Here is a 25327-nt window from a genome sequence, read left to right as displayed (position 1 = left end):
TAACAATTCTGCTCCCAAACAAAGAACGCTGGATTAGCTTTATCCTTTGCTGCATAAGATCTGAAGTTATAATTAGGACAGGGTAAGCTGATCTTGGATCATGGATAAGTTGTTCAGAGTACCCTGAGCTCCTAACACCCACTGCATCACGTGATCAAGGGCGATTGGACATTATGCACATTTTGCCCATTACCCAGTTATGCTAGTGGATATTTAGCTGCTTGTGAGTGTGATATAACCCCAATTCACCACCTGGCATTCAAATACCCTGGGTTCTGCTGCATGAAAAGAGCCTGAATTGTTTTAATATAATGCAGAAAAAGCTATTTTGGTTGGGTAAATTTTGAACACCTTCAGAAAACATTTCAAGTGTGTTGTTTGTCTTCCCTTCTTTCCGGAAGCAGGCTTCAAAAAACCATGTTACATAATCTTGATCTTGTTTCGTCTGACGACTGACAGTTGAGCTGTTTCCATGGAAACGCAAAAGTTCATGTATGAGTAAAGAGGCTAAGTTTATGACTGAAATTGAGTCAGACTTTATGCAACTAACTTACATTAGACGGGCTCATCTATGTCACTGGCAAAGTATGTGCAGTGTTTTTTTACTGTTTATATCAATCCTAAACTGTTCAGTGTAGCCAGCGTCTGGTTTACCAGAGTCTAATTTGAAAATCACCATTCCGACATCATGCAATGCATTTTCCATGCATCGTCCTGCCATCTCAAAATTATCACTCCATCTGCACCCACTACATCCGCCCTTTTGCCCTGCCCCCTGCTGACCTCACAGATGAGCGACTTGAGGAAGTTGGCCTTGTGCCTGAGGGGGTCATGGACCAGCCCGTCACAGAAGGACACGATGCCGTGGGGGAAGTTGTGCTGGGACAGCCAGGCCACCACACGCTGCTTCTGCATGTCCGGCCGCCCCGTCACATAGATGATCAGATACCCCAGGTCCTGCCAGTGCCTGGAGAGAGGGAGAGAAAAAGAGAGAGGGAGGGAGAGAGAGAGGAAGAGAGAGAAAGAGAGAGAGTAGGCAAGAGACAGAGAAAGAAAGACAGTAAGAGAAAATGACAGTGAGAGTGAGTGAGACAGAGAAAGTGTAAGAGAGAGAGAATGACAGTGAGGGTGAATGAGAGAGAAAGACAGCAAGAGAGACAGTCTGAATGAAATGTCTCCTCACTTTCACAATGGACTCCTTTCATTCCTCTCATTCACTTGACAGAAAATTGCATCCGGTGCCTGCACAATCCCACTACAGACAAATGCTCTCTCCTAGCCTACTTACGCAACATCAGTGCCTGGGGGGGTGAGGCAGGGGCAGAGGGTGACTCACCTGACCACGTCCACCGCCCCGGCTCGGACCTTGGGGTCGCTTCCCATGATGGACACGCTGGCGGCGAAGGAGCCGTCGATGCTGAACACCACAAATTCCGTGCCCCTGGGCAGCACTGTAAGGTAGCTGTCTGCAAAGGTGTGGTCTCCCCTGTGAGAGAAATGATGCTAAAATGGACCATTCGCGCATATAACTATATATTTAAATATATACTTTATGTGTGCGTGCATGCGTGCGTGTGTGTGGGTGTGTGTGTGTGGGTTTATGATGGTGTGTAACTAGATCTGGAGTATTTCCTAAAATCATTAGCTGGAAATTGCAAACTTCCTTTCATAAATCCAACAAAATGAATATACATGGTCCTTGCGCTGTGCTCCAACTTGAAGAAAGAGGACATCAGGAGAGAGCTAAAGGAGAAGGGGAAGTTCGGAAACCTCCATCCTAAACCACATGTGCGCAATATATCTGAATGTATTCATGTAAATGTAACACGTGAAATATATTCTCAGTGTGAGCTAGTCGTGTCTGAGAACACGTGACGGAACCTGCACACAGCCTCACCTGACCACCATCTTGACAGGGTACACCCCAATGCCCAGCCGCTTGTTCTCAGGTATAACGTAGGAGATACGGCCACTGCTATTGGTCAGTTCTGTGTCAAAGTAAACCCACTCCCCTGACGGAGGTTGTGTCATAATGTGGATGTCCACCTTGGAGGGGAACACAGACAAACACACAGACACACACAGACACAATACATTTATATCAGGTGCTAACACATTAAAAACCTCTGTCCTGCAGCTGGGAAGAAAAGAACCAGCGAGAACAACCATCTATTGTTTCAAGGATTACAGATTATTAACACCCTTGATAAGTCCTTTATAAAAAAATTCTAATGTTATGACAGTAATGTACTAGGAATAAGGCCTTGGTGCAGCAGCAGTGTGGAGGAGTGGTGGGGATACTGTACAGACCACAGGCTCTTAGTTTCACACCAGTCTGGATGTTACAGCTGTACCCTTCAGCTGGTTAAAGGTATGGCGGAATGAATCTGCAGTCTGGCTGCCTGCCATGCAGTGGAAGGACCTACCTTCTCTCCGGTCAAGGTGACCATGTCCAGTGGACCATACATGAACCGTCCCATCACCACCTGCTGCCCATCCTCCGTGAACACTGCGTCATTCACCCTGTGATTGGCTGTCACGTTCTGCCCAGAAACAAGCACAAAAACACCCTTGTCACATGGTGTGCATGCCCAACCAACCCAAAACCATCACCCATCAGCAACAAATACGGCAATCACAGCAAACCCTGAACTGAGTCAAACAAAGAGGAGAAATTCAAGCATAAGCTCTAGCTGTACATGCTAATGAATGGGGCTACTAGTCCATCAGTCCCTGTGGAGTGCGCAAGTTGTGGAGGTGCCCAGAAATTTGATGTCAAAAGTCAGGAGTTTGAGGACTCACCCTGATCTTGACGTGGGTCCTCTTCCTCAGCCACTTCTCGCGCGGTTTGGAGGGGGTGAACTCGGACACCTCTTTACCGTCCAGCTCCAGGATGCTGGAGTTCTCATGCCTCATTACCTGGGCCACAGGGGGACACAAGACCACGCTGTTACACACGGGACTGTGGCTCAGGACACACTGTCTGAGGCTGCAGACTCCCGCTTCACATCTGCCTTGTGTTCCAGTTGAACTAAGGCATCTGTCTGTTCTTACATACAGCACTTCACCAAGTGTCATTACGAACCAGAAATGCATTTCAAAATTGTCCTGCAGGGCTACTAAATGTCTTACTCTACAGTAAATATAATATTATGATAACAATTAAAATATTTTTTAAGGTGCAGGTGACCTCTCTTTGATATAGCATTGCAAGTAGTAGCATTAAAACAAGTGTAACTGAGAGCACCCGTATCCACAAAGCAAAGCGGCCTTCAGCTATATCAGTAGCACAGGAATTTCACCTTAGTACTGCTAACGTGTAGAGCACAAGAACTTGAGGTTAGGGCAGGCATTTTCGATCAATGATCTATCTGTATCAGGGCCTCTGCAATGACCTACCCAATGACCTGCCTGTGATATCCAGCTGTAATTCCAGCCAGTGAAATGCATCCGCCATCTGAGAGATTACTAATTTACCAATGCCATTCAGTGTACTGCAGACCTCCAACAGATAAGGGCAAACAGAGCTGATTAACACTAACTTTCTAGTGTTGGAATAGTGGCTCAACCATTTGACTTGTGGCCAGTGGGATCATGTGTTCAACTACAGGACACTGCTGTCGGAAACTCGACCAAGTAGACTGATTGCTCAAGTGTTCGTCTTTCCATACACTGGGAAAGTATGACATCACAGACCCATCAACCTCCTGGGTACAGCAATAAGGAAACTGGTTCCACTGTTGTTTCAGTGGTCAACATGCTTCAGTGAACTGCACCAAACTAAAACTACAGAATCAAGAGGAAAACCTAAACAATAAATAATTCAATTTTTTAAAGAATCAAAAACGATTTCAAGGACAGACCGCCGTTCAGATGTAGCACTGTAGGTAATATTGCATTGTATTGTATATTGTATATAATTATTGCCACTAGCCTACAAACATGAAAATTAGCAACCTTGTCACTAAGAAATGTAAGGGGAGGCAACAAAAGCACATTCTCAACACACACAAGGGAGTAATACATCAAAATGTGTGGCAGGGGGATGGGTGCAGGGGCAGGGCTGTGGAACACGGCCATTTACATTTACATTTACATTTATTTATTTAGCAGACGCTTTTATCCAAAGCGACTTACCTGTCGAAGCAGGAAGGACACCACATCAGTGGACTCCCAGTAGGAGGCGTGGAAGAGGTGGGGCAGGGCCACCGTGGGGAAGGCGGTCAGGGCGTCGGGGCAGTAGAGGGCGAAGTCTATGCGCTTGGTGCCCCACCAACGGGCTGCGACTGTGGGAGGCAGGACACGCGGGTCAGCGGAGACACAGAGCAGGGCCCCCGACACAACCTATCCCACAAAGCACTGCTAAAACAATCACGCCCCCGACACCCATCTCGGCGCTAGCTTTTCAACCTCCTGGGTTTCTGCTACACATCTGCGTTCATTAAACAGCCACTGAAAGGAGAAAGAGGAGTTGACAGCCTCTGTTTAAAATCCAAGCAGTTCACCTCCACCAGCACTTTGGCACCACAGACTACAGAGGGCGCTACACCTCACAGACAGTACAGAACAGAACACATAAGCTCAGAAGGTGCTAGTATGCAGGCAGTAAAGGAGTGGATGAATCGAACAGCTGATGAATGGATGGGTTCAGCTCAATGATGGGAAGCGGTATTGGGGTGTGCTTCTTCCAGTGGACAGCAGCTGAAGAAAAAAAAGACCGCATGTAGACACAAAGGAGCACGATTGCCTTCCCATTCTTCTTTTCCACTAAAAAGGAAGAGACACCACCACAGCGGATCTCAAAACAGACAAAAAGTTTCTGAACTACAACTGTTAGGGCTGCTGGTCTTTCCGTGGGCAGCACTAGGGCACTGTAAGGCACAACAAAAAGCTTCTCCACAGACGTGTGGTATCTTCGGAGAAGGCCAGATGAGAAGAGTCTTGAAAAAAAAACTGACAAAACTTCTGTTCTCTTCAGGCCATCCATGAACAAAGCAGCAGCTTCAGAAACAGTGGCGGGCAGGGAGGTTTGAGACTGGCATGAGAGCATCAAGATGAGCGACCACACTGACCGATGGGCCTATTTTCTTCTGCTTCACAGTGGAGCAGCAGTGCAGGGATCTTACACCCGAGACTGGCCCTAACGGGGGACTTGGGTGGTGTTGGGATTTAATGTGTGGGGGAGAAGGAAGGGGGCAGGGCATGTCTCACAGAGTGACTCAGTTTCCTGGGGAGGCCTTGTGTCAGCCACTCTGAAACCTCTGGGCACACTTCGGGAGGGCGCGGAAGAGGCCCCAACTGGAGCGGGGGATGATTCGTCAGCAGGACCACGACAGGATGGGCTCACAGAAAAACATGAGGAGGTTAGCTAGAGCATAGACTGTAAGAGGTGTGAGGCTGAGGAGAGAGGTCTCAGAAAGAGGAAGCTGAGGCTGGCAGAGAGAGTTATGGCTTTCACCAGGAAAGGGGGGAGAGAGCTGGCACAGAGGTAGCTGGCACTTCCACACGGTGGCGCGGCGGGGGCGGGCGGCGGTAGGGGTGGGGGTGCGGCCGAGGCGGGCCGAGCCCCTTCCGGAATACCTTGCTCCGCGTCCAGCTGGAGGTCCGGCGACGGCGGATCGGAGACCGGGTCGACCCCGAAATCGGAGCCCACAGAGCTGCTCTTCTCTATCTGATCCAAGCAGCCCCCCTCTCTGTCCGCCTCTGGGCTTTTGTCAGCCCTGTCTTTTCTACGGGACTTTGGGGAGGGGCTTCGGGAGAGCGACTTATTGTACGGGAGGGCGAGCTGGGATAAAAGGCTTAGTTTTTTGGAATGGTTAAGTTGGCATGCTTGTGCTATGGGACAAACACAAAAACAAAACAAGAGGGAAAATTAAAATGCATTACCAGTCAAGGAGAAATTAAAACAAAAATCACCTCACGCTCTGCCAAGGCCTGCTATTCAGCAATGTCTGAATTTTTAAAACTGAAGTGCATGTTTTAGATACGCTACATTTTAAATAAATGCAAAATCTGAGTTAGTTTACGTGGATGCAAATTTGCATTCACACTTCCGCCTTTACATTTTTGATAACTTTTGTGATGAACAAGGACTTATAAACAAACAGAAACTGTAAAATGAAATGAGTGGGGAGATCCTCCTCAAGCAGAATTACTTTGAGAAGGCTGCACCAATTCTACTGGCACATTTTTCCCGAGTTTAACTGGTACCTCTATGTGGTCAATCAGGGATTAAAAAGGTTCATTTTTACAGTTTCTTGCATCAACACACAAAAGCCATTCAACCGTGAATGCAAACGAAACTGAAGTTCATCCAGCAGGAAGTAACAGGAAACAGGAAGTAACAAGGAATGTGGCAAGGACTTTCCTTTGGCCTAGGAGATGAATGCTCTTGTGTGTTTTTGTGTGCTGTTTGCAACCTTTGGAAATGGTAGTGGCCCTCAAATACTCACTGACTGACAATACCTTCTTTTTACCACTAGATGGCAAAAAGGCACAAATAAGGACACAATCGAAGCAGCTACATCCCCTGAACAGTGTGTTTCTTTCGCATTGGAGCGAAAACAACAGGTCAGGCTAAAGATATACGCTGTGTGTGTCAGCCTCAGGGATGATAGACTGGTATTTCTGGATTTGGTGTCATTTGTTTCTAAATCATTGTGCCGTATGTAAACTGACCTTGAATTTCATGTTTACATTTTCAGTTTGCAGAACATGATCCACTGTTCTGCTAATGCATATATGCGGGTAGTTAGGGTTGTGGCTTTTCAAAACACAGCTGAGGATGCGGATTGGTTGAGTTGACTGCACAGATCACATTACTGTTGGAACCAGCGTGTGCAGGAGGTGTTCAGGCTGTGATTGGTTGGGCCAAATGCAGTCATCGAGCCGTGTGTGTGTCAGCGTACGAGTGTGTGCGGGAGGTGGGTGTGGTCTGCGGTGTGTGATGTAGGTGCAGTGCAGAGAGGGAGAACTGCGGTTTGCAAGCAGAGGAGAGAGAAAGATGGAGAGAGAGAGAGAGGAAAAGAGAGAGGGCGGTTTGGGGGGGGGCAGTGCGGACACTTACTGTTGGCTATGTTGGAGGCAGTGTAACTGTCTGCCATTCCTGAGACCTGGCTGGCAATGCTGACCTCACTGGGCCTCCGCGTGCCCCGGCAGTGGGGGGCGGTAACGGGGGAGGAGGGGAACGAACTGTCCACGAAGACACCACCATGAGACTGAACAACGTCTGCTATTGAGCCGAGACAAGGAGATCCCGTTAGGCACACATTCCAGAGCACGTGGAGAGAGGAGGACACAGGAGAGGGAGGAGGAGGAGGAGGAGGAGGAGGAGGAGGAGAAGGCCAGAAGGGACACAAGAGTGGGAGATAAGGATCACACGGGTGAGATGGGTTCCAGGCGCGTGAAACCTAACTCCACCCCGCGATCCGATTTTCCACCCCGACAAACACTGATATGCAAAGGCAGGTCACAGGGTCCACTGAATATAACATCGCCGTAAAATGTCAGCGCCGACCCGTACACGTCCTGAACGTGGTGACAAGGATGCGCTGTACACCGGCTCTGTGGCTCAACTCCTGACTCAAACGTTTCTCGGTGTTACAGCATGCTTTGTTTTATAATCTGGCCGGTCAAATACAGGATACGACCCTGTTAAAGGAGAGCATGGCGGCATGTGATGGTCAGGCACTAGCTTGTCACATGATTGTGGACACAAATTTGCTTTTCTTTTGGCAAACTGAGCTCTACAGAGCGGAGCACCTGAAAATAGGATTTACACAGAGCCCATCCATCCTATCGAAATAGAGGAGGTGATGTTACCATGGATGTTTTTTTACGCAATGTTCTACACAGGGGACCTCAGGACCTCACACAAGGTATCCAGACACAAACCAAATGCAGGAGATGCTGTAGATGGACAGTGCCCATAAAGCACCGACTTTGGATCACTTTTTTTCAGATATTTTGACAACGGCTGGGGTCATGATCAGTGCTTGCTCAGCTGAGCTTGGATCAGTGCTTAGGGGCACTATCTACCAAGAGCATAGGACACACTTCTTTTCGCTTGCATATACACTTTTCCCCTAAAAATACACTCACACAGCAGATGCTGTTTCAAAGTATGAGTGCTTTCAAAATGTCCAGCCTCTGAAGAAAATGAAGTGTAAAAAAATCTCTTACAATGACGTAGATGTCAATTGTTAGACACAAAATGACCATTTGATGGCTTAATATGAAATCTTTTGAGATAAAGGGAAGATTTAAGTATTGAAGTTACCAAACCATATCCATCTGCTTTTCCATAAAGAATGACTCACCGTCTTCACAAAGATTTTTGGATTTTTAGATTTCAGGATGCGTCGGCAACTTTTGGCTGTTGCCTCCTGTTAATTTCTGTTGTCAAATATCATTCTGAATGGCATGAGAATGCTGAGAGTGCTGCTATTGTCCTCTCCCACAGTATTTTAGTTTCAAATGAGGACAGAGCAACTGTCGTTCGGACAAGTGAAAGGTGACAATAATTGGTATTGATTATAGTTCAAGTATGAGCACATATGAGCAGCTTGCACATTCCCTTGATTTTCTTCACTCCATAGATTGAGCTGAGCTAAATATAGGCTGTGTAGTAGAGCAGACAGCTTCAAACAGCCATACGACTCAGATTTTGACTGTAAGCTCCAGAGATCAAAGACATTTGAGCAACAGTGATATGAAATCCTCATATCTTGATGGGAACACAGACACATTCGGGCACGGGACACCGAGGCACATTCTGGGATTGCATAGCAACGCGGATGACCGGTTCTGACTGTTCCAGGCGGAGGCAGGTTCTCAGTGAGATCTGACAAAGCCTTTGCGCAGAGGCTTTTTGCAGCGAGTCTAAAACGAGTGAGCCATTCCATATATACCAATGGCTTCTACAGCCTGAGTACGACTGAGAAATGAACGCTGTCGATCACAGACAACCACACTGTGGACAACCTGACCCACCTGGAACGGCCAGGACCGTGACATCGGGGAATGGGGCAGCATTCGCAAGTGGCCTCCCCTGCTGTGGGCATCTCTGTGCAGGTACGGGGAAAGAGCACGGGTTTGGGGCAGACAGAAGCACATCACACAGGATTTCACACAAACAGGGAGCAGGGGTGGAGAGAGCACGAGACAAGGAGAGGGGAGGGACGGGCAGACGAGAACAGGAGAGACTACACACACTCGGCTGCGGCGGGCACGGCCTGCCAGTTTAGCACCGGGACAGGGATGGAGGTCTCGCTGACGCCCTCCGGGCAGCGCAGGGAGGGGACCACCCCGCTCTCCATCAGGAGCTGGGGGTTGCTCTGCACTGTTTCCACTAGAAGGTGGGGCCCAGGGGGGGAAAGGGGACCGAGGAGGGAGGCGGGGGCAGGGAGGGCGGGGGTGGTGGCAGGTGTAGGGGTAGGAGGCAGGAAGGAAGGAGAAGAAGACAAGGAACAGACAGAGAGCAGACATGTATCGACACAGATCATATGACAAAAAGCATCGAGAGCCAGGCCCTTGGATACGTGGATGTAGACCTGATAGAGGTTTGGAATCAGGGGGTCAAAGGTCACATGAGGGACCATACACGTCTGTGGAGTCACAAGAGGGGCTGATCAGCGACACAGTAGAATGTACTGATTCGTTGGTTGCTCAGTGAACTCTGACCCCCTTCCCTGAAACTCAAAAAACGGATCTGACATACATACATGTATTACATACAGGAGTATGTAACTCGCCTGGGAGGGCCAATCACAATAACAAAATAGTAATAGAATGAGAACATGTAGACACATGACACACGCACAATACTAAAACACAGTTTTGTCACTGTGAATTCCTTTGGCTTATTTCGGCCTTAGGATTTCCTGGTCATACACAACCAGAAACCTGATGGGTAGACGTCCTCTATTTCATGATCATAGTTTTATTTTCATCACCTTTGAATGCGATCACCCTTTCTTGTCACATCCGTTGATTATTACGTCTTGAATTCCCGGACTACCCTGGAAAATCCCACTTCCATCCCAGTCTCACGCGTTCGGATATGACGTTTTACCTATTTCAAGGATTTCTATGCACCGACAGTGGGATCCACCAAAATTTCAAAGGCTGTTCCAAACAATGATGCACTAAAAAAAATAATAAGTGTATGGGTGTGTGTATGCCTGGCATGGCTATATGTGTGTGTAATATGTCTAATATGTCAATGTGCGTGAGGCATAAATCTATCTAAGATATTTGTCTGCATTGGTCGTGACTATATATGTCTGTAACAAATGTGTGTGTCCCTGTATGAGCATATGCTCATTACAGTTATATTACATCACCCTGGCTTAGCCGACGGGTTTATCCAGCCAGACTTACATAACTTATTGTTACTCCGTTATCCATTTAGGCAGCTGGATATTCTGTCTGTTGTCCACTCAGGCAATTCGGGTTAAGCACTTCGCCCAGAGGTAAGCAGTGACCCGTCTGGGATTTGACCTGATAACCTTTTGGTTCGGAGCCCTGCTCCTTGGCGGTACCCGCCCAGGCTGACTCACCCAGCAGAGCGGAGTTGCCGTCCCCCAGGGGAAAGCGCTGGTAGCGTGGCACATTAAAGGGGGGCAGGAGGTGGAACTTCTTCTCCAGCAGCGGCTCCAGGCGCGAGGCCGAGGGGTCGGCCGGGTGGAACAGGTTGTAGACCTGCTGGCAGGCTGGACGAAGCTGGGCCACTAGAGGGGAGACACTTAAAGTGAGTTAAAAAGAGCACGGTGGGGGGGGGAACACGTTTTTCTTTTCTTATGTTTGGACTGCAGATCACAGCAAACTACCCTGGTGTGCGCACTTGCGCTTGCACACAGAAAATACAACCCTGGCTTTTGACCAAAATTTATGTGGTTTTAAATTTAGGCGTGTCATAATTTTCCTGACTTCTATGAGTATGAATAGCATTTTTTGACCCTGTTTTGTTTCTGGGAATGACTTGGTTTTTTGAAGGGCATGATCCCTGGAGGGGTTCTGTGCTTTGTTTTTCCCTTGGATTCCATTCCAAATGGACATTTGGGATTCCAAATAACCCCCACCAGCAAGGACCTTCATGTCTCATTTAGGAGAGAAGTCCTGGGAGAGAGCGACCCCACAGCTGCAGGGTTCATCAGCCTCAGTTTGAGAAATCTGAATCTGAGTCGCTTTGCTCAAACAGCACAAAAGCTAGCTCACGCAGACATATGAACATCTATGTAACAACGAGTGACCTGAGCTTTATGTGGTATGCCGGCCTAAGGACTCCATATGGCTCGCTAGACGGTGACATTATCTAATTTATCCAGCCCTATCTGTCACGAGGAAGTGTGACCCCATTCACGTGGGATTCATTTTTCCATTTAGAGTGTTATATCTGAAGAGAGCCCTAAAAATCCCTGTTACTTCAATGGAAACAGTACAAACAGTACAGCAAAGCCTCAAACTGAAAGTTAGCAGTCTGACAAAACTGAATCCAAATGGACTATATTCCAACACGCTTTCAATTTGTGGCATTTGAAAAAAATGTCAATGTTTTCACAGTTTTGGTTCAGGTTTCCATTAATTTCCTGCTCTTCAAGGAGGGGGGGGGGGGATTCAATGACCCAAACCTACTCCTTTCTCAGATGTGTTATGCGAGGGTACGCTGGGTTACAGAAGGACTCACCATCCAGGGTGGGGATGACTGTCTTCCTCAGGGCCAGGACCAGGCCCAGAGGGGAGCCGAACAGGAAGAAGTCCGACACCTCAAAGTCGAACTTTCCCAGGCTGCCCCCGTCCAGCATGGTGCTGTTGCTGGATCTGCGAGAGCCCGGATCATTCCGCAGGACGCTGGAGTGCAGGCTGGACAGAAGGACAGTGGGACAGACAGGGACAGGGAGGTTCAGGATTACAAAGACAGACGCATGGAAACAAGAGCAATCTCACCATTGATCCAACCTTAACTTCATAACTGTGGACCCTTGATGCAAACAGAGAAACAAACAGACATACCTATCTACATCCAATGCAATGCAAACATTTGGTGCATGGATAAAAATGGGAAACCCCGAAAATCTAAGGCGCTTACCTTGTACAATAACACACACTCCACTGTCTTCAGCAAATACACATATTGTATGCAGAAAACCCTTCTCTGTATTCATTTACTGCAACCTTTCTACAGCATAACTGCACAGAAAAGCTATATGAAATTTCCTAATTCTAGACGAGGATAAAGTGCAGGAGGATTGCACAACAAGTTAATGGCTCTACCCCTGCTACCCCTATGAACTTGAAGTGAAAGTTTTTCAAAAAAAAAAAAATTATCTCTACATTTTTTTCTTAGCCTTTGCTAATATAACATGACTTGTTACAGTAGGGAGGACTACAACAAATAGGCTCTGTGAGGCTGGGACATAAGATGCAGGAAAAGTATGACCGGCTTGTGTTGCAGCTAATCAGGGAACACTAAAACAGCTCCGCCCCCTCAGTTGTAATTCACCTGGACAGGAAGGCCTGGTGCTGCTTGATGGTGTCCAGCTCGTAGGTGGAAGAGTCGCTCCGCTTGCGGGGCAGCTGCCTCTTGGGGTCGTCAGGGCCGCCGGAGCGAGGGATGTCGATGTTGCTGCGGCTCAGGTGCCGGCTGCCCTCCAGGGACGAGGACGCTGAGCAGTAGCTGCTGTTGATGATGATCCCCGGGGAGAGCAGGTCATTGTCCTGGGGGCAGACAGAGCAACAGAGACGGGCCCTCAGCTTGCAGAGCGATGGTGACAGCTTCTTGGCTCATGGCACTCAGGTGTTTGTGCGGTGAGTTATGTTTTGTGATGTGCCATGAAGTATGGCAAGGAAGAAATGGAAGGGTTGGGATCAGTGTAAAATGGGAGGAGTTAAATAAAGGGGCAGGATCATTGTGAAGTGGGAGAAATGAAATAAAGTGGGTGGGACCTTTGTGAAGCGGGAGGAGTTAAATAAAGGGGTGGGATCACTCCAAAGTGGGAGGACTGGAATAAAGGGGTGGGATCATTGTGAAGTGGGAGGGGTTAAAAAAAAGGGGGGGGGGATCCCTGCAAAGTGGGGGGAGTTAAATAAAGTGGCAGAATCATTCAAGTAATAGGAGTGAAATGGTCTCTCTGTGTACAATATAAGCAGAGTAAGACAGACAAACAGGTCAGGACAAGTGGTGTAGTAGAGTAGCATTAGTAGTTGCTGTGGTGTAGGAGCTCACAGCAGCAGAGCCTCACCTGCACACTCACCACGCTGCCCCTCCGGCTGCTGTTCTGGCTCTCAGACACAGTCTGGCTGCTGTTGCAAAGGGCATCGAAGCCCAGGATCCCGCCCACACAGTCCCCAATGAGACACACCTACACAGCCGGGGCACAGAGATGAAGTATGGACCCCTTCTTAAGACACAGCTACAGTACAGAGGGAACCACTTCACTGTCAATTTCATCTCATCTGATTGGCTATGGCAAAATCACATTAAGTGAAAATATGTGAGTTCCTCTGAAAGGCTCAGTTCCTTCTTAATTTAATTCAGGTCACTTTTAATGTACCACAGTTGACACTACCATTATCATGCATCAATACATTTGCTTCACAAGGATCAATACATGCACTGGGTGAGCAGTAGAGGCTTCTAATATGCTGCCTCTTTTAGGTTTTATTATCCTGTTTTATTTCTCTCTGAATTAGTTTTTAATATTCTTTGCTTTTAAGGCCTACATCTGAATCAAAGAGAACTGTATGAATTCCAATTAAAAAAACATTTGCTTGCAAAAACATTGTGTAGTCTGAACCCCATGTCACTTAAAATCTACACTATACTCAAGCGGTTCCACTTTCTCGTAGTAGTTATTAGTGTGGTTGCCCAAAGGGCAAGCACACTACTGTTCTTGTGTTCCTTATTTTTATTATTATCAATAAAATCCCATGATGCCTTTACCACAAATATGGAACTACATCTTCCGAGGAGTAGTTAGGACAGCACTTCAGGTTTTCAGCAGTAACTATCCAACTGTAATTCATCTATTTATGATTCAAAGTGGTTACTACAAAATACATAAAGTAAAGCTTATTTTGAAAGGTTCATACTTCCAAGCTACAATTAGTTCTCTACAGTGTAAGGTAAGAGAGAGGGACACAATCTGCTTTTTTCATATGACTTAGAACAGTGTTGCCTTTCAAAAGCAATAACAGGCTTGCTAACAAGTTCAGACGTGAATTTAAAATGCCACAAGGGCAGACCCTGATTGGGAATCTTGCTCCCCCCACCAAACCCCCCTCCCAGGAGACCCAACCTGGCCCTCTGAACAAACCTGGCCGGAGAAAGTCGCCCCCTCCAGGGACTTGATGAAATCACCATACACCTGGTTGGCCCGCACAATAACTGTCGCCACGGCGTCTTGGTACTGCGGGGCAGAGGTGGCCAGCAAGGGCAGAGCGGCCAATGGGATGTGGTCCTGGCTGTTGGAAAGGCAGCCCTCGTCATAGCTGTAGGGGCTCAGGCTGTAGTGAGAGAGGACATGGGTGAGACTCATTACAGCAACAGTCATCATCAGCATGTGTGTCAGGATGTCTGCACAGTCATACAGTGTTTATGTGTTTGTTTCCAGTAAAACTGATGTCAGGCTTTTAAAATCATTGCGAGAATGGATAAATTGGTGCCACTGAGAAAAGATCGTTTATTATGGGAAGAACGTTCATTTTCATGGTTGTGATTCATCTCATTAGAGATAAAAAAGGGGAAGGCAATTCCATTTATATAATTCTTCTTATATTGTTTTGAATGGGGGGGGGGCACTGAAACAGAAGATGCTTTTCAGGTTTGAAGAAATATTAACTACAAGATAGATGTTGAGCACTGGAGTGGAGTGGTAGCTTCTGGATTCCAGCCTCCCAGATGACATTTCTCAGGGGCAGAGCCTCTGAGTTTGACCAATTTATTGAAAATTTGAGATATTACTGAAACAGTTTATTAGATTAATGGCGGCCAGAAGGGAGCTTGCTGGGTGCCACAGATACAATAAAATGTTGTCAGTGTATAAACTGATTTTGAGGACAGTTGTACCTATTACAATACAAGAAATAATGTCATTCTGGTGAACTGCAGCAGCAAGGGGTTCAATAAATAAAGCAAAGCACTCACTGGTGACAACTGAGGCAGAGGGGTTTTCATACACTTTCATACACATGTTAATCCAATTAATTGCTGAATTACCAAAGCCAAATTGTTGGAGGGAGGAAAATAAGAATGGCAAACTAGCTCTGTGAAATACCTTTTTTGCTTCCAAAGAAGAAATTATTGTTGGGATGTCATATTTTGAGTAGTAAATCAAATTCAAGACAATGCTTGTTATCTGCTGAGTGTCTACCTTTAATGAAGCCTGTTTGGTCAAGGTGGATTAAAATGAGCATTACAGATTCTATCCTGTTAGCTAGTGCTTTGCTTGTTATTTTAATGTCAGTGTCAAGGAGGGACAGTGGGAGGTTTCTTTCTCATTTCTTGCTAGTTTACAGATTTTTTTATTCACCTTTAGAAACAGTATGATATGTTTAGTGTTTGTGCAATCTGGAATGTTATCAGTGTAATAAGTATTGTTGAATAAACTGGAAATATGAGGGAGCATAAATGTTTATAGAATTCAGCAGGGTATCCATCTGGTCCTGGGGCTTTGTAATTTGCCATGGAAAGACAGATCATCAGCTTCTTTCAGATAACCATCTGATAGTGTGGTTATGTGCTGCGTACATTATATGAATGTGGTATGAGCCAGTATGTGGTATGTGACTATGTGCAGTGACTCTGTACATGCAAATAACGGTGTTTGGTATGTGACTACATGCAGTGACCGCAGCCAACGCTTGGTGAGACGTTGCTAGCTGTGAACCAGTGAGATTTCCATATTCCCCATCTTATCTTTGCCTCGCTTTGGCATGATGCGATCTTATTTTCCATGGAATGAACATACGCTGTAATAACACGTCAGTATTGCTTGTTAACCTGCTAGAATGTACTGATGTGAGTTTTACAGTTTTCTAAAAAAAAAAAATGCCAGTACATGTGAATGACTTTTGTTTGGTACGTGACCACGTGCAGTGACTGTACATGTGTATGACTGCGTTTGGAACGTGACTGTGTGCCCGCGGGAACGCTCACTTGGACACCAGGGAGAAGGCCTCGGCGCAGACGGCGGGACAGGGCACGAGGCGGATGGCGATGCGGCCCAGCGCGGCGGGGTAGTGCACGCGCATCACCGTCTCGAAGGCCGTGCTGATGGTGTTGACGTCGCCCTGCTTGCTGCTCTGGTCCCCGCCGCCCGAGTCCAGGATGTTCCCGCCGTGGAGGACCAGGATGAGGACGTGGATCTTGGAGGGCTGCAAGGACGGCTGGGTGGACCCATCCTGCATGTGAGGAGGAGGGGGGGGGGGTGACCTCACTGTGACACGTATACTACACTGTCAGCATCAGGAAAAACTGACTGCAAATTCACCACTCAAAACACGCTCACTGAAACAAAGAACAAAACCTTCATAAGAGCACACTATTGTTGATGTGCATTGCAGGATATTCGTTTTGTTTCTCACTCTTTTTTGCCCCATGCCGTAACACTATAAGGCTATGAAAGAGACGCATTTTTTATTTGGATGCGGTGTAAGATGGACCGACTCTAATGTAGCCTTTTGAAGTGCACTGTTAGGTCACATGTCAGAAACAGCGCCCTCTTCAGGCCAGTATTCCCTGCGCTGACTGCAGCTGCTGCTGAGCGCTTGTCATTCAGGTGGCATTCTCTCGCCGGAGCCGGTGCCACGGCTGTAGGGATCATCTCACAACAAGCTTTCCCTCGCTCTGCCCGCACTTCGCAACATCTGTGGCTGAAGGCAGTGGGTCAGAGAGGCCATTGGGACCCAGGATAGCCCTGTCGCAATCAGCACAACCAACCCCCCTAACCTTTGAAAGGCTGCAGCCTCAGTGGGCATAGCCTGACATTAGCTGGCTCACTGCCACACACACTTCACAGGGGGGACTAATAAAGTGGGCATAGCTAATCGGCACACTTGTTGTACAAATAAGAGGATGCCCTGACCACAGGGTAGCAGGGTTAAAGGTCAACTCAGGGATGTTTGCTCTGGCATTCTTAAGTAGTACGGGATATAACCACATATGTCTGTTGCAATGAACCGCAGCCTCCATACACTGTAAAAACCAGGGACACACTGACTATGTATTTGACATTGGATTTATTGACAATGAGGATTAAACAGCTTACAATGTTCAACACCACATTTGATCAAAGTGTTGGTGTTGGCTACTGTTTATCCTCAAGTCTTTAAAATGGGAAAGGGCAGACACATGGTGAGCAGTGACCACTGACAGAAATGTGTTTCTGTCTTTCACCTTTGTCTAGATCTTGTAAACGAGTGCAAGAAAAGGAGGTTGGGTGGAGCAGGTGACCACACTCAACCTCATACTGCATTTTCACCACAACTGATCCACACTGTTAGAACTAAAACTACACCTATGCACACAGATTACACAGACACCTGACTGCTAAAACAGGGGAGTCACGGAAGGGTTCGACTGGTTTTAGGTTTGGTTAGATTTAGGCCTTTACTCAATCTAACCGCAATGCCCTTTGTCCTTATTTTAATGTACTGAATATAAGCAAGTCTTTTAGCTTGCAATATGGTGAGGGCACAATGTGGTGTAAGAACAGAAAACAGTCAAATTTGCTTAAATTCATTACTGAAAGGACAATGCGATGAGATTGAACAGAGACCTTCAACTCTATGCAGCTCGGGCCCACAATGCACTGGGGCTGGGCGTGTACTTACTGATGGGGGCCTGGTTACCATGACAGTGGGGACAGCAGAGCTACGGGCAGGGCGGATAACAGTGCCGTGCATCTGAACACAAAAGCACAAGAATGCTGAGGGAGAGATCCCAGATTGTACCGGTATCTAGACCGCTCTTCAACTGGAGCTGTTCATGAGCCCTTCAGCACCACAGGAGCCCAAAGATGACTATCAGAATGTAATGCAGGCCTAAACACTTCATGTGTTGAGCGGCCTCAACCCTGAAATCCTTTTTGATTAAGGGCACCACAAGCTGTGGATAATCGTTTGGGTTTTTTTTTTTATTTTTACTGCCTGGTGATTATCTGGAAATTAATTTTTGATGACCGGAGATTGAAAAGCACTTAAAGCCTTCAGAGAAGACTTACTGGAACGGTCAGAACGATTCACACTGAATCATTTCCCTCTCAGAGTTCAGAAGCTGGCTGATGCATCAACGGAGGGACAACTGAGACTGCGACAAGCAGTAAGGCACTCTGACTGGTTGGGTTGTAATTCTTTATTATAAAACGATAGTCAGCAAAATACTTTGCAAAGGTCACACTGACAGGCACAATATATACAGTACTATACCACTTAAGTAACCAAGAGGCCAACAGAACAAAAATGAACTGCAAGGCTTTTTTCCTACTGTGAAACTTACAATGTCCTCCGAACAGTAATTCAACTGATGCTTGACCACAAAGGGTACATCTGAAGAATGCAATTGTTTCCTTGGAGCACATACCTCATTGAGTCTCTCCACACTGGCTGTCACAGCGTACTCTCCACCCGTTTCCTGGTACAGGTCTCCTGCAAGTACACAGAGGGAGACTCTAATTACGATGTAACCACAGGTTATACAGACAAGATGTATGATTCATCACATGCTCTACCTGCCCTCTTTTGACTGGCCCTCATGCTCACCCGCGAAGAGCTATTGACTGGTGAAGCTTTCGAAACACCAGCCTCCTCACACTAATGCTCTTTTTCACTCCACTATATTAGAATTGAGTGGAAGAGCCCCATTTGCCTATGTACTCAATGTCACATTAATTAATAATGTATACAACTGGATTCACACACAGTAAAGCGATATGGTCAATGTACTTTGCTCAAGTGAGTAAAACATGAGTGCTATATCTTGTGGTCCTCGCTGCTCTTTACATGATCCTTCTAATGTCAGTCTAATATTTTATGTGTGGATCCTAGGAATATTAACAGCCACTGAGGTGAAAGCTAATGGGGATTCAAACAAAGAATAAAGAATAAAGAATACATATCCAGCTTTTAATTCTGACATGCAATGTGAACTCACAAGGAAACTACAATCACTATTTGGGAGAGCAACCATCTTGGGCCCCCAGGCCCCCGATGTACCAATACCCTCACAGACAGTCATGCTCTGCTATTACTTCAGCTAATCTCATATTCCCTGGCACCCTCTCTCAATTACAGGGATTCAAATGGCTCTTTCATAACTAATCCTATTAGGGTACGAGATGGGATTTCTGAGTGGTTGGGGTTAAATAAAAGAGTCCTAATGGAACAACTGAGCTTTAATACGACCGGAGCAGAGGCAGAGGCACAAAACATCACACAGCATTCTCGGTGAGATATGCTGCGTCACGTAAACCATACATCTCATTACAGCAGCTGGCGCAGGCTCTTCTCAATGACGTGATTAGGGGTGGGAGGGGTTTAAACCAAAGCTGAGAAAGTCCCAACCCCTCTCTCTCCGCCAGGCCCCTCCCCTTCCCGCCTGCCTCGGCCCCACCCCTGACGTACCCTGGGCTTCGTCTGCGTCCACTGTCTCAATCTTGTCCATCAGATCATTGGAGCTCCACTTGGTGATCTCCTTGGTGAAGATCTCCTCATTGTCAGACAGATCCTCTGAGAGAAAAGTAAGACATAAAAACCATGAACCTGGGTGGTCTTCGCCTTTTAAAAGAGTTGAACGAAACGATTAGAGTGGGTCACGTCATGTGTACACAGTTACAGACCAAGAGATTATGATCCATAACAATCCATAAGTAACATGATCTGCATTATGTGTTTCCTTGAACTTTGGCTGCTGTAAGGATAGGAACAAATACACTTGGCCATCGCTGGCTGGTATTCTTGCTTTATGGGCAACAACAGACCTTCCCCCTAATGCTGAATTAGCATAGACGGCACTATATGGTGACTGGTGTTGGAAGTGCATTGTGGTTCACTGACACAATACACTTCACCCCACAACGAAAGTGATCTTTGTTATTCAATCATTGGGGTAAGGAGACTGAGCCACCATTGCAGACTACTGTGCTTAATTTTGTGGCCAGAAACAAACCAACAAGCTCTCAGAAAGCTGCGGCACAGCCTTTCATAGATGGACATTCATTTATCAAAGACGGCACCGAATACCACAGACAGCTGTGTAGTTATATTTGTGGGAAATTCAATTATCTATAACACTGGCTGATTTTCTGTATATATGGGGTGAATTGTGATTATACTTTCAACTCAAGGTTGGCCATGTGAGTACTCTTGATGTCTCCACTCATTGAGGTACTGTGCTGTAATTTAGCATCTCTCTTTTAGTACCTAGTTAAGAAGGCATTTGACTTCCTGTCCTTACAACAGAACGTATGCACAGCCTAAGTTGTAGCCCCAAAAGGGCTGAAACTGTGCGTCTCTGCCTTATCTGCAGTGTTACTGAGATGTGAAGGACGTGACACAACAGAATGAATAGGTCACAAAATGGACCCATGTATTTCTTACTGTTGAATTTGTACAATTCCACCCCATGCTGTTGCAAATCTGAAGTTACTAACATTTCTGTCATTAGTCATTGCCTGTCAAAGCACCTGCCCTCAGTGAGACCAAGGCCATCTGTGGACCTGTCATTGAAGCCCCACTTATTGTTAAACTCACACTGGGAAAGGGATCTTTGCTCGTGGGGTTACACACAGTGGATTTGATCCAGGGAGGAATATCATCTGCCCCAAACCTGTGTGCACACAGTGATCACTGCAAATCTATAATAATATAACGTATTAATACAATTAATACATATAACGTATTAATACAACAATAGTATAATGAACAATAGTTCAAAATGAGAACTAGAATTAAACTATCATGTGACAGTGTTCAGACTGTCTCTATAATGTGTAACAGTGCTGCTAACCTATATGGTTACTCACAGCAGAACAGCCAGAGTCATGTCTAAATCTCTGGTTTGAGTGGCCCTGTTTTTTTTGTGCTGCTTCCTTGGATGCAAGTAGGTATTTATGGGCACATATATTGCAGGATGTATTGCAAGATTATGGGTATTAATGTTCAGTCATCCAGTGGTGCAATACAGGGATATTGTGGGCTTGGTGTGGCGTAAACATCAATGGTTTCGGTCAGGTTATTTGATATGGCTGGAAGCACCACTGCTGCTGATGTAATGATATGAAATTTGTGACAATAGTTCTACCCCAAACTGTCATGGTGCTCTAAAGAGATGTGAAACAATAGGGAAACTGCCTTGCTGCCAGTCTCAGCAAGCATCACTCTGACAGATTCTAAAGTCAGCAGTAAACAGATTAAAATGACTCAGTATTTCACTTGCTACTGGGGGACATCAACACACAAGAAGATGGTTTTATTCACAGAGAAAAAAAGAGACATGTAAATCTGACTCCAAACACCCCGGATGGTAAATGCATCAATGGCTTTAACTGATCCGCCCCCCATGACAGTTCCTGCATTTGAGCTGCAGTTGAAGTCTCAGGAGTGAATAAAGTCTCTGGATCAAGCAGCTTCCACAGGAAATGTGTAAGTTTATGGGATAATTGCTAAGAATGCAGTGACTCAATAAAAGTGGATTAGACTGAAATCACTGCTTCATCTGCTTTCTTGTGTATGCATCTCTAAATTGCTAAAACTTTAATCACTAAATCCTTGACTTTGTACTAACAATTCTATTAATAAAGGCAAACATTTTGCAGATCTTGAGAGTACTGTATATTGTAATTAGTACCCATTTATGAAAACATTATTCATTAAAAAGGAACAAATACAACTATAATCCAGAAGAAACTGGGATACTTACAGATCATTGTAAAATGTAAATAAAAACTAAAAAAATAAAAAACTCAATATACACTTTATTTTTAATTCAATATATACAAATTTTTTTAACCACTCTATATTTCATAATTAACATAAACAGACACACACACACACACTTTAATTTCTGCACCTGAAGATGTCCCTCTGTAGGCTGAGATAAGGTTTTCTTACACCCTGAGGTTGGACAGAGGGTACATGGATGACAGTTTCAAGGAATAGCCCAAAGATACATTTCATTCTTTCAGAGGGCACAGTCGGCAAAGGTACAGTGAGGACAGGGAATGGGACAGTTGGCAGCACAACTTTCTTCAGCACCGGCGAAGTCTGCAACAGACCCTCACTGGACTCAGAGAGGAGGCAACCTATAGCGACCAACACCTACAGAGGCGCCGACTGACGGTGACCGACGTCTACCCCAAACCAACTCAGTGCATTTGCAGGCCCAACGGTTGCTGGTTATCTGGGTAGCTTAAAAAATAATCTGCGTCAAAAAGAAATGCGCTCAGGGTCAGAGGCACACAATCACAACACAAGACAGAGGCACTGTAACTACGCAAGGAGGCCCGAGGAACCCTGGGCCGAATGCAATTACCATGTGCGTCGAAGAACTCGTCGTCCGTGCTGTCGTCCGAGTCCCGCGCGATGCTCTGCATCCTCCACTCCGAGATGCTGTGGCGCGAGGGGCTTCCTGCATGGACAGACAGCAGACCAGACATAAATCAGTGCCCCACTGTCAAAAGGTAATGTGGCGTTGCGCTCATAGGGGGGCAGTAAACCAGCCACAAAAGATATTTTTAAAAAAGTGCCGAAATTTATTAACACACGCGATGAAAACCAAAAGAAAACCACTCGTAAGACAAAAAAAAACAAACTAAGGCAAACTCAAGCCTATGGCCCAAGTACTGGCATTGCAAGGTGACCAGACCAATACTTCTCTTCCTGTCACAATCACTTGAACCAAACCTAGCCCCTGTGAGAGACCCCCTGAAATGAAACTACCCTCCCTTTATATACACAGGTAATGGCTACCTCTTCCCCACAGCCTAAACCAAAGGGCACAGATACAATAATCAATTATTCAAATAAACAAACTGAAACAGCACATAATTATGATGAAAATTTAAACAAAGTAAGTAACAACAAAATTCAAAATATAATCAAACCAGTCAGTCAGAATAAAGTCATACACGAAACTGTAATAACTCTGCATCTCCCCTTTACCATGAATACCGGCGCTCCGGTGCGCTTTAAGAAGCACTAAGCTGCCGCCACAAGCCCTATGCGTGTGCCATTCCTCGGGAGATCAGAGGTGCGGACTGACAGTAAAATTTAAACTAACAAACAATTACACGGCGCGCACACTTAACATATTTTAACTCATATCTGCACACAAACACTCACATACACACAACCATAATACATTTTCAAATACAATACACACAACTAAATAAACAAATTTCACATTTACACACCACCGTCACATTCACATACCACCGTTTGAACTTATCTTAAAACTCCACTCCGACAAAACACACTAAAACGGAATTAATGGTAAAACAGACGATGGTGAATGAACAAATGCACGTGATATTATTGCAAACTGTATGGAATGTTTGGAGTAGAAAATAATCTTGTGTGAGTGAGGTTATTTCTTCTTAAAAAGTCAGACATCAGGAGAGGCAGACAAAATGGGATAAGTAGGTGATAAAGGAGGGCCCAACTAACTTCATGAACACCCCCACCCTTGAGACTCGACATCCTCAAAATGCCGAGACAAATAGTCCGCCACAATATTTTGAGGTCCTGCCACATACCTCACCGTGAATCGATAAGGCTGCAGCGAAAGATACCACCGTGTGATCCTTGCATTGGAGTCCTTCATGGAGTGCAGCCACTGGAGTGCATGGTGGTCCGACTCCAACACAAACTCTTTACCAAGCAGGTAATATCTTAGAGTGTCCAAAGCCCACTTTATTGCCAAACACTCCTTTTCAACGGTAGAATAATGAACCTCTCCGGGATAAAGCTTATGGCTAATGTAAATCACAGGTTTCTTCTCACCCTCTTCCCCCTGTAACAACACAGCCCCAAGTCCCACCCCCGAAGCATCAGTTTGGACAGTAAAAGGGGCATCTAAGTCAGGACTGGCCAAAACAGCGTCCTGGCACAGAGAATCAGTGAGGTCTCTGAAGGCCTCCATTGCCCCCTCCGACCACATTAACCTGTTTGGGCTTTCCTTGGTTGTCATATCCGAAAGCACTACTGCGCGCTGTGCAAAATCGGGGAAAAAGTGGCGGTACCAGCGCACCAAGCCCAGAAAGGACAGCAGCTGCTTCTTGGTGTTAGGCCTGACCCGAGCCCTGATGGCTTCCACTTTGTTCACCAGAGGCTTGATGACTCCGTTCCCCATGGCATACCCAAGGTATTGAACCTCAGGCTTGGCAAAGGAACACTTGCTGGCATTCGCCTCCAGCCCTGCCTCCTTGATCCGTCTGAGCACATCACCTAGATGCTCCAGGTGCTCGCTCCATGAGTCGCTGAAAATAACAACATTGTCAATGTATGCGGCAGCAAAGTTGTCTGTCCCCTTCAGCACCCGGTCCATCAGGTAGCCGCTGCCCCCTGCAGGCCAAAGGCCATGCAGGTAAAATGGTACAAACCTCCAGGTGCCTTGAATGCTGTCAACTCCTTGGACCACTCTGACAGGGGAACCTGCCAATATCCCTTACAGAAATCCAGGGTGGACATATACTTAGCCCTCTTGAGCCCTTCTATGAGCTCGTCCACCCTAGGCATTGGGTAGGGATCAAAAGTCGACGACACAGAGTTTACTTTCACAAAGTCAATATAAAAACTCAGGGAGCCATCTCTTTTAGGGACAAGAATGGCTGGGCTGCACCACTCACTAAACGAAGCCACAGTGATGCCTGACTCTAGCAAGGCATCCACCTCCTCCTTGAATGCAGGCCACAGCTTAGCTGGTATTCTGCTGTTGGTCTGGTGGATGGGACCAACAGAGGCTTTTAGCTGGATGTCATGCTCCACCAAGGTTGTGCACCCCAGCTTTGCACTAAACACCCCCTGTGGGATACAGTGTAATATCTCCCTCATCTGTTCTGGGCTAAGGTGAGCTAAGTCTCCACCAACTCTCTTTCTCCGGAAGACGGGAAATACTGCTCCCCAGCCTCTTCTTCATCATCCACCACGTGTGCCACTACCCTGCACTACCCTGACTCCTGCACTACCCTGGCTTTCCACTCCTTCAACAGATTGATGTGAAACACCTGTTTCGCCTTCTTACAGCTAGGTGTTGCTATCTCATACGTTACTGGCCCCATCTTGCGAAGCACTTTATATGGCCCCTACCATTTAGCCAACAAGCTACTCTCAC

The 25327-nt window shown here is 46.3% G+C and overlaps 1 protein-coding gene across 5 annotated transcripts in view; it reads right to left on the bottom strand.

Annotated features, from left to right (window-relative positions):
- Positions 1-25327, bottom strand: part of LOC118777348 (membrane-associated phosphatidylinositol transfer protein 2-like) — a 46895-nt gene that overhangs the window by 1205 nt on the left and 20363 nt on the right. The window contains exons 6-23 of one of the 5 annotated variants that reach the window (XM_036528163.1): positions 22529-22624; positions 19621-19725; positions 18581-18645; positions 16157-16401; positions 14316-14505; positions 13242-13361; positions 12503-12717; positions 11687-11862; positions 10560-10730; positions 9212-9349; positions 7067-7231; positions 5581-5835; positions 4138-4286; positions 2803-2919; positions 2427-2543; positions 1898-2046; positions 1337-1486; positions 784-967 (exon numbers count right to left, since the gene is read on the bottom strand). In XM_036528163.1, the coding sequence (XP_036384056.1) occupies positions 784-967; positions 1337-1486; positions 1898-2046; positions 2427-2543; positions 2803-2919; positions 4138-4286; positions 5581-5835; positions 7067-7231; positions 9212-9349; positions 10560-10730; positions 11687-11862; positions 12503-12717; positions 13242-13361; positions 14316-14505; positions 16157-16401; positions 18581-18645; positions 19621-19725; positions 22529-22624 (2807 nt within the window). The remainder of the gene's footprint in view (positions 1-783; positions 968-1336; positions 1487-1897; positions 2047-2426; positions 2544-2802; positions 2920-4137; positions 4287-5580; positions 5836-7066; positions 7232-9211; positions 9350-10559; positions 10731-11686; positions 11863-12502; positions 12718-13241; positions 13362-14315; positions 14506-16156; positions 16402-18580; positions 18646-19620; positions 19726-22528; positions 22625-25327) is intronic. The other 4 variants (XM_036528165.1, XM_036528164.1, XM_036528167.1 and 1 more) reach the window with 4 other exon arrangements.

Source organism: Megalops cyprinoides, chromosome 5, assembly GCF_013368585.1.
Source record: "Megalops cyprinoides isolate fMegCyp1 chromosome 5, fMegCyp1.pri, whole genome shotgun sequence".
NCBI classification, from domain to species: Eukaryota; Metazoa; Chordata; class Actinopteri; order Elopiformes; family Megalopidae; genus Megalops; species Megalops cyprinoides.
The sequence above is the reverse complement of the archived record's forward strand: the minus strand, read 5'-3'. Positions and strand labels throughout refer to the sequence as shown.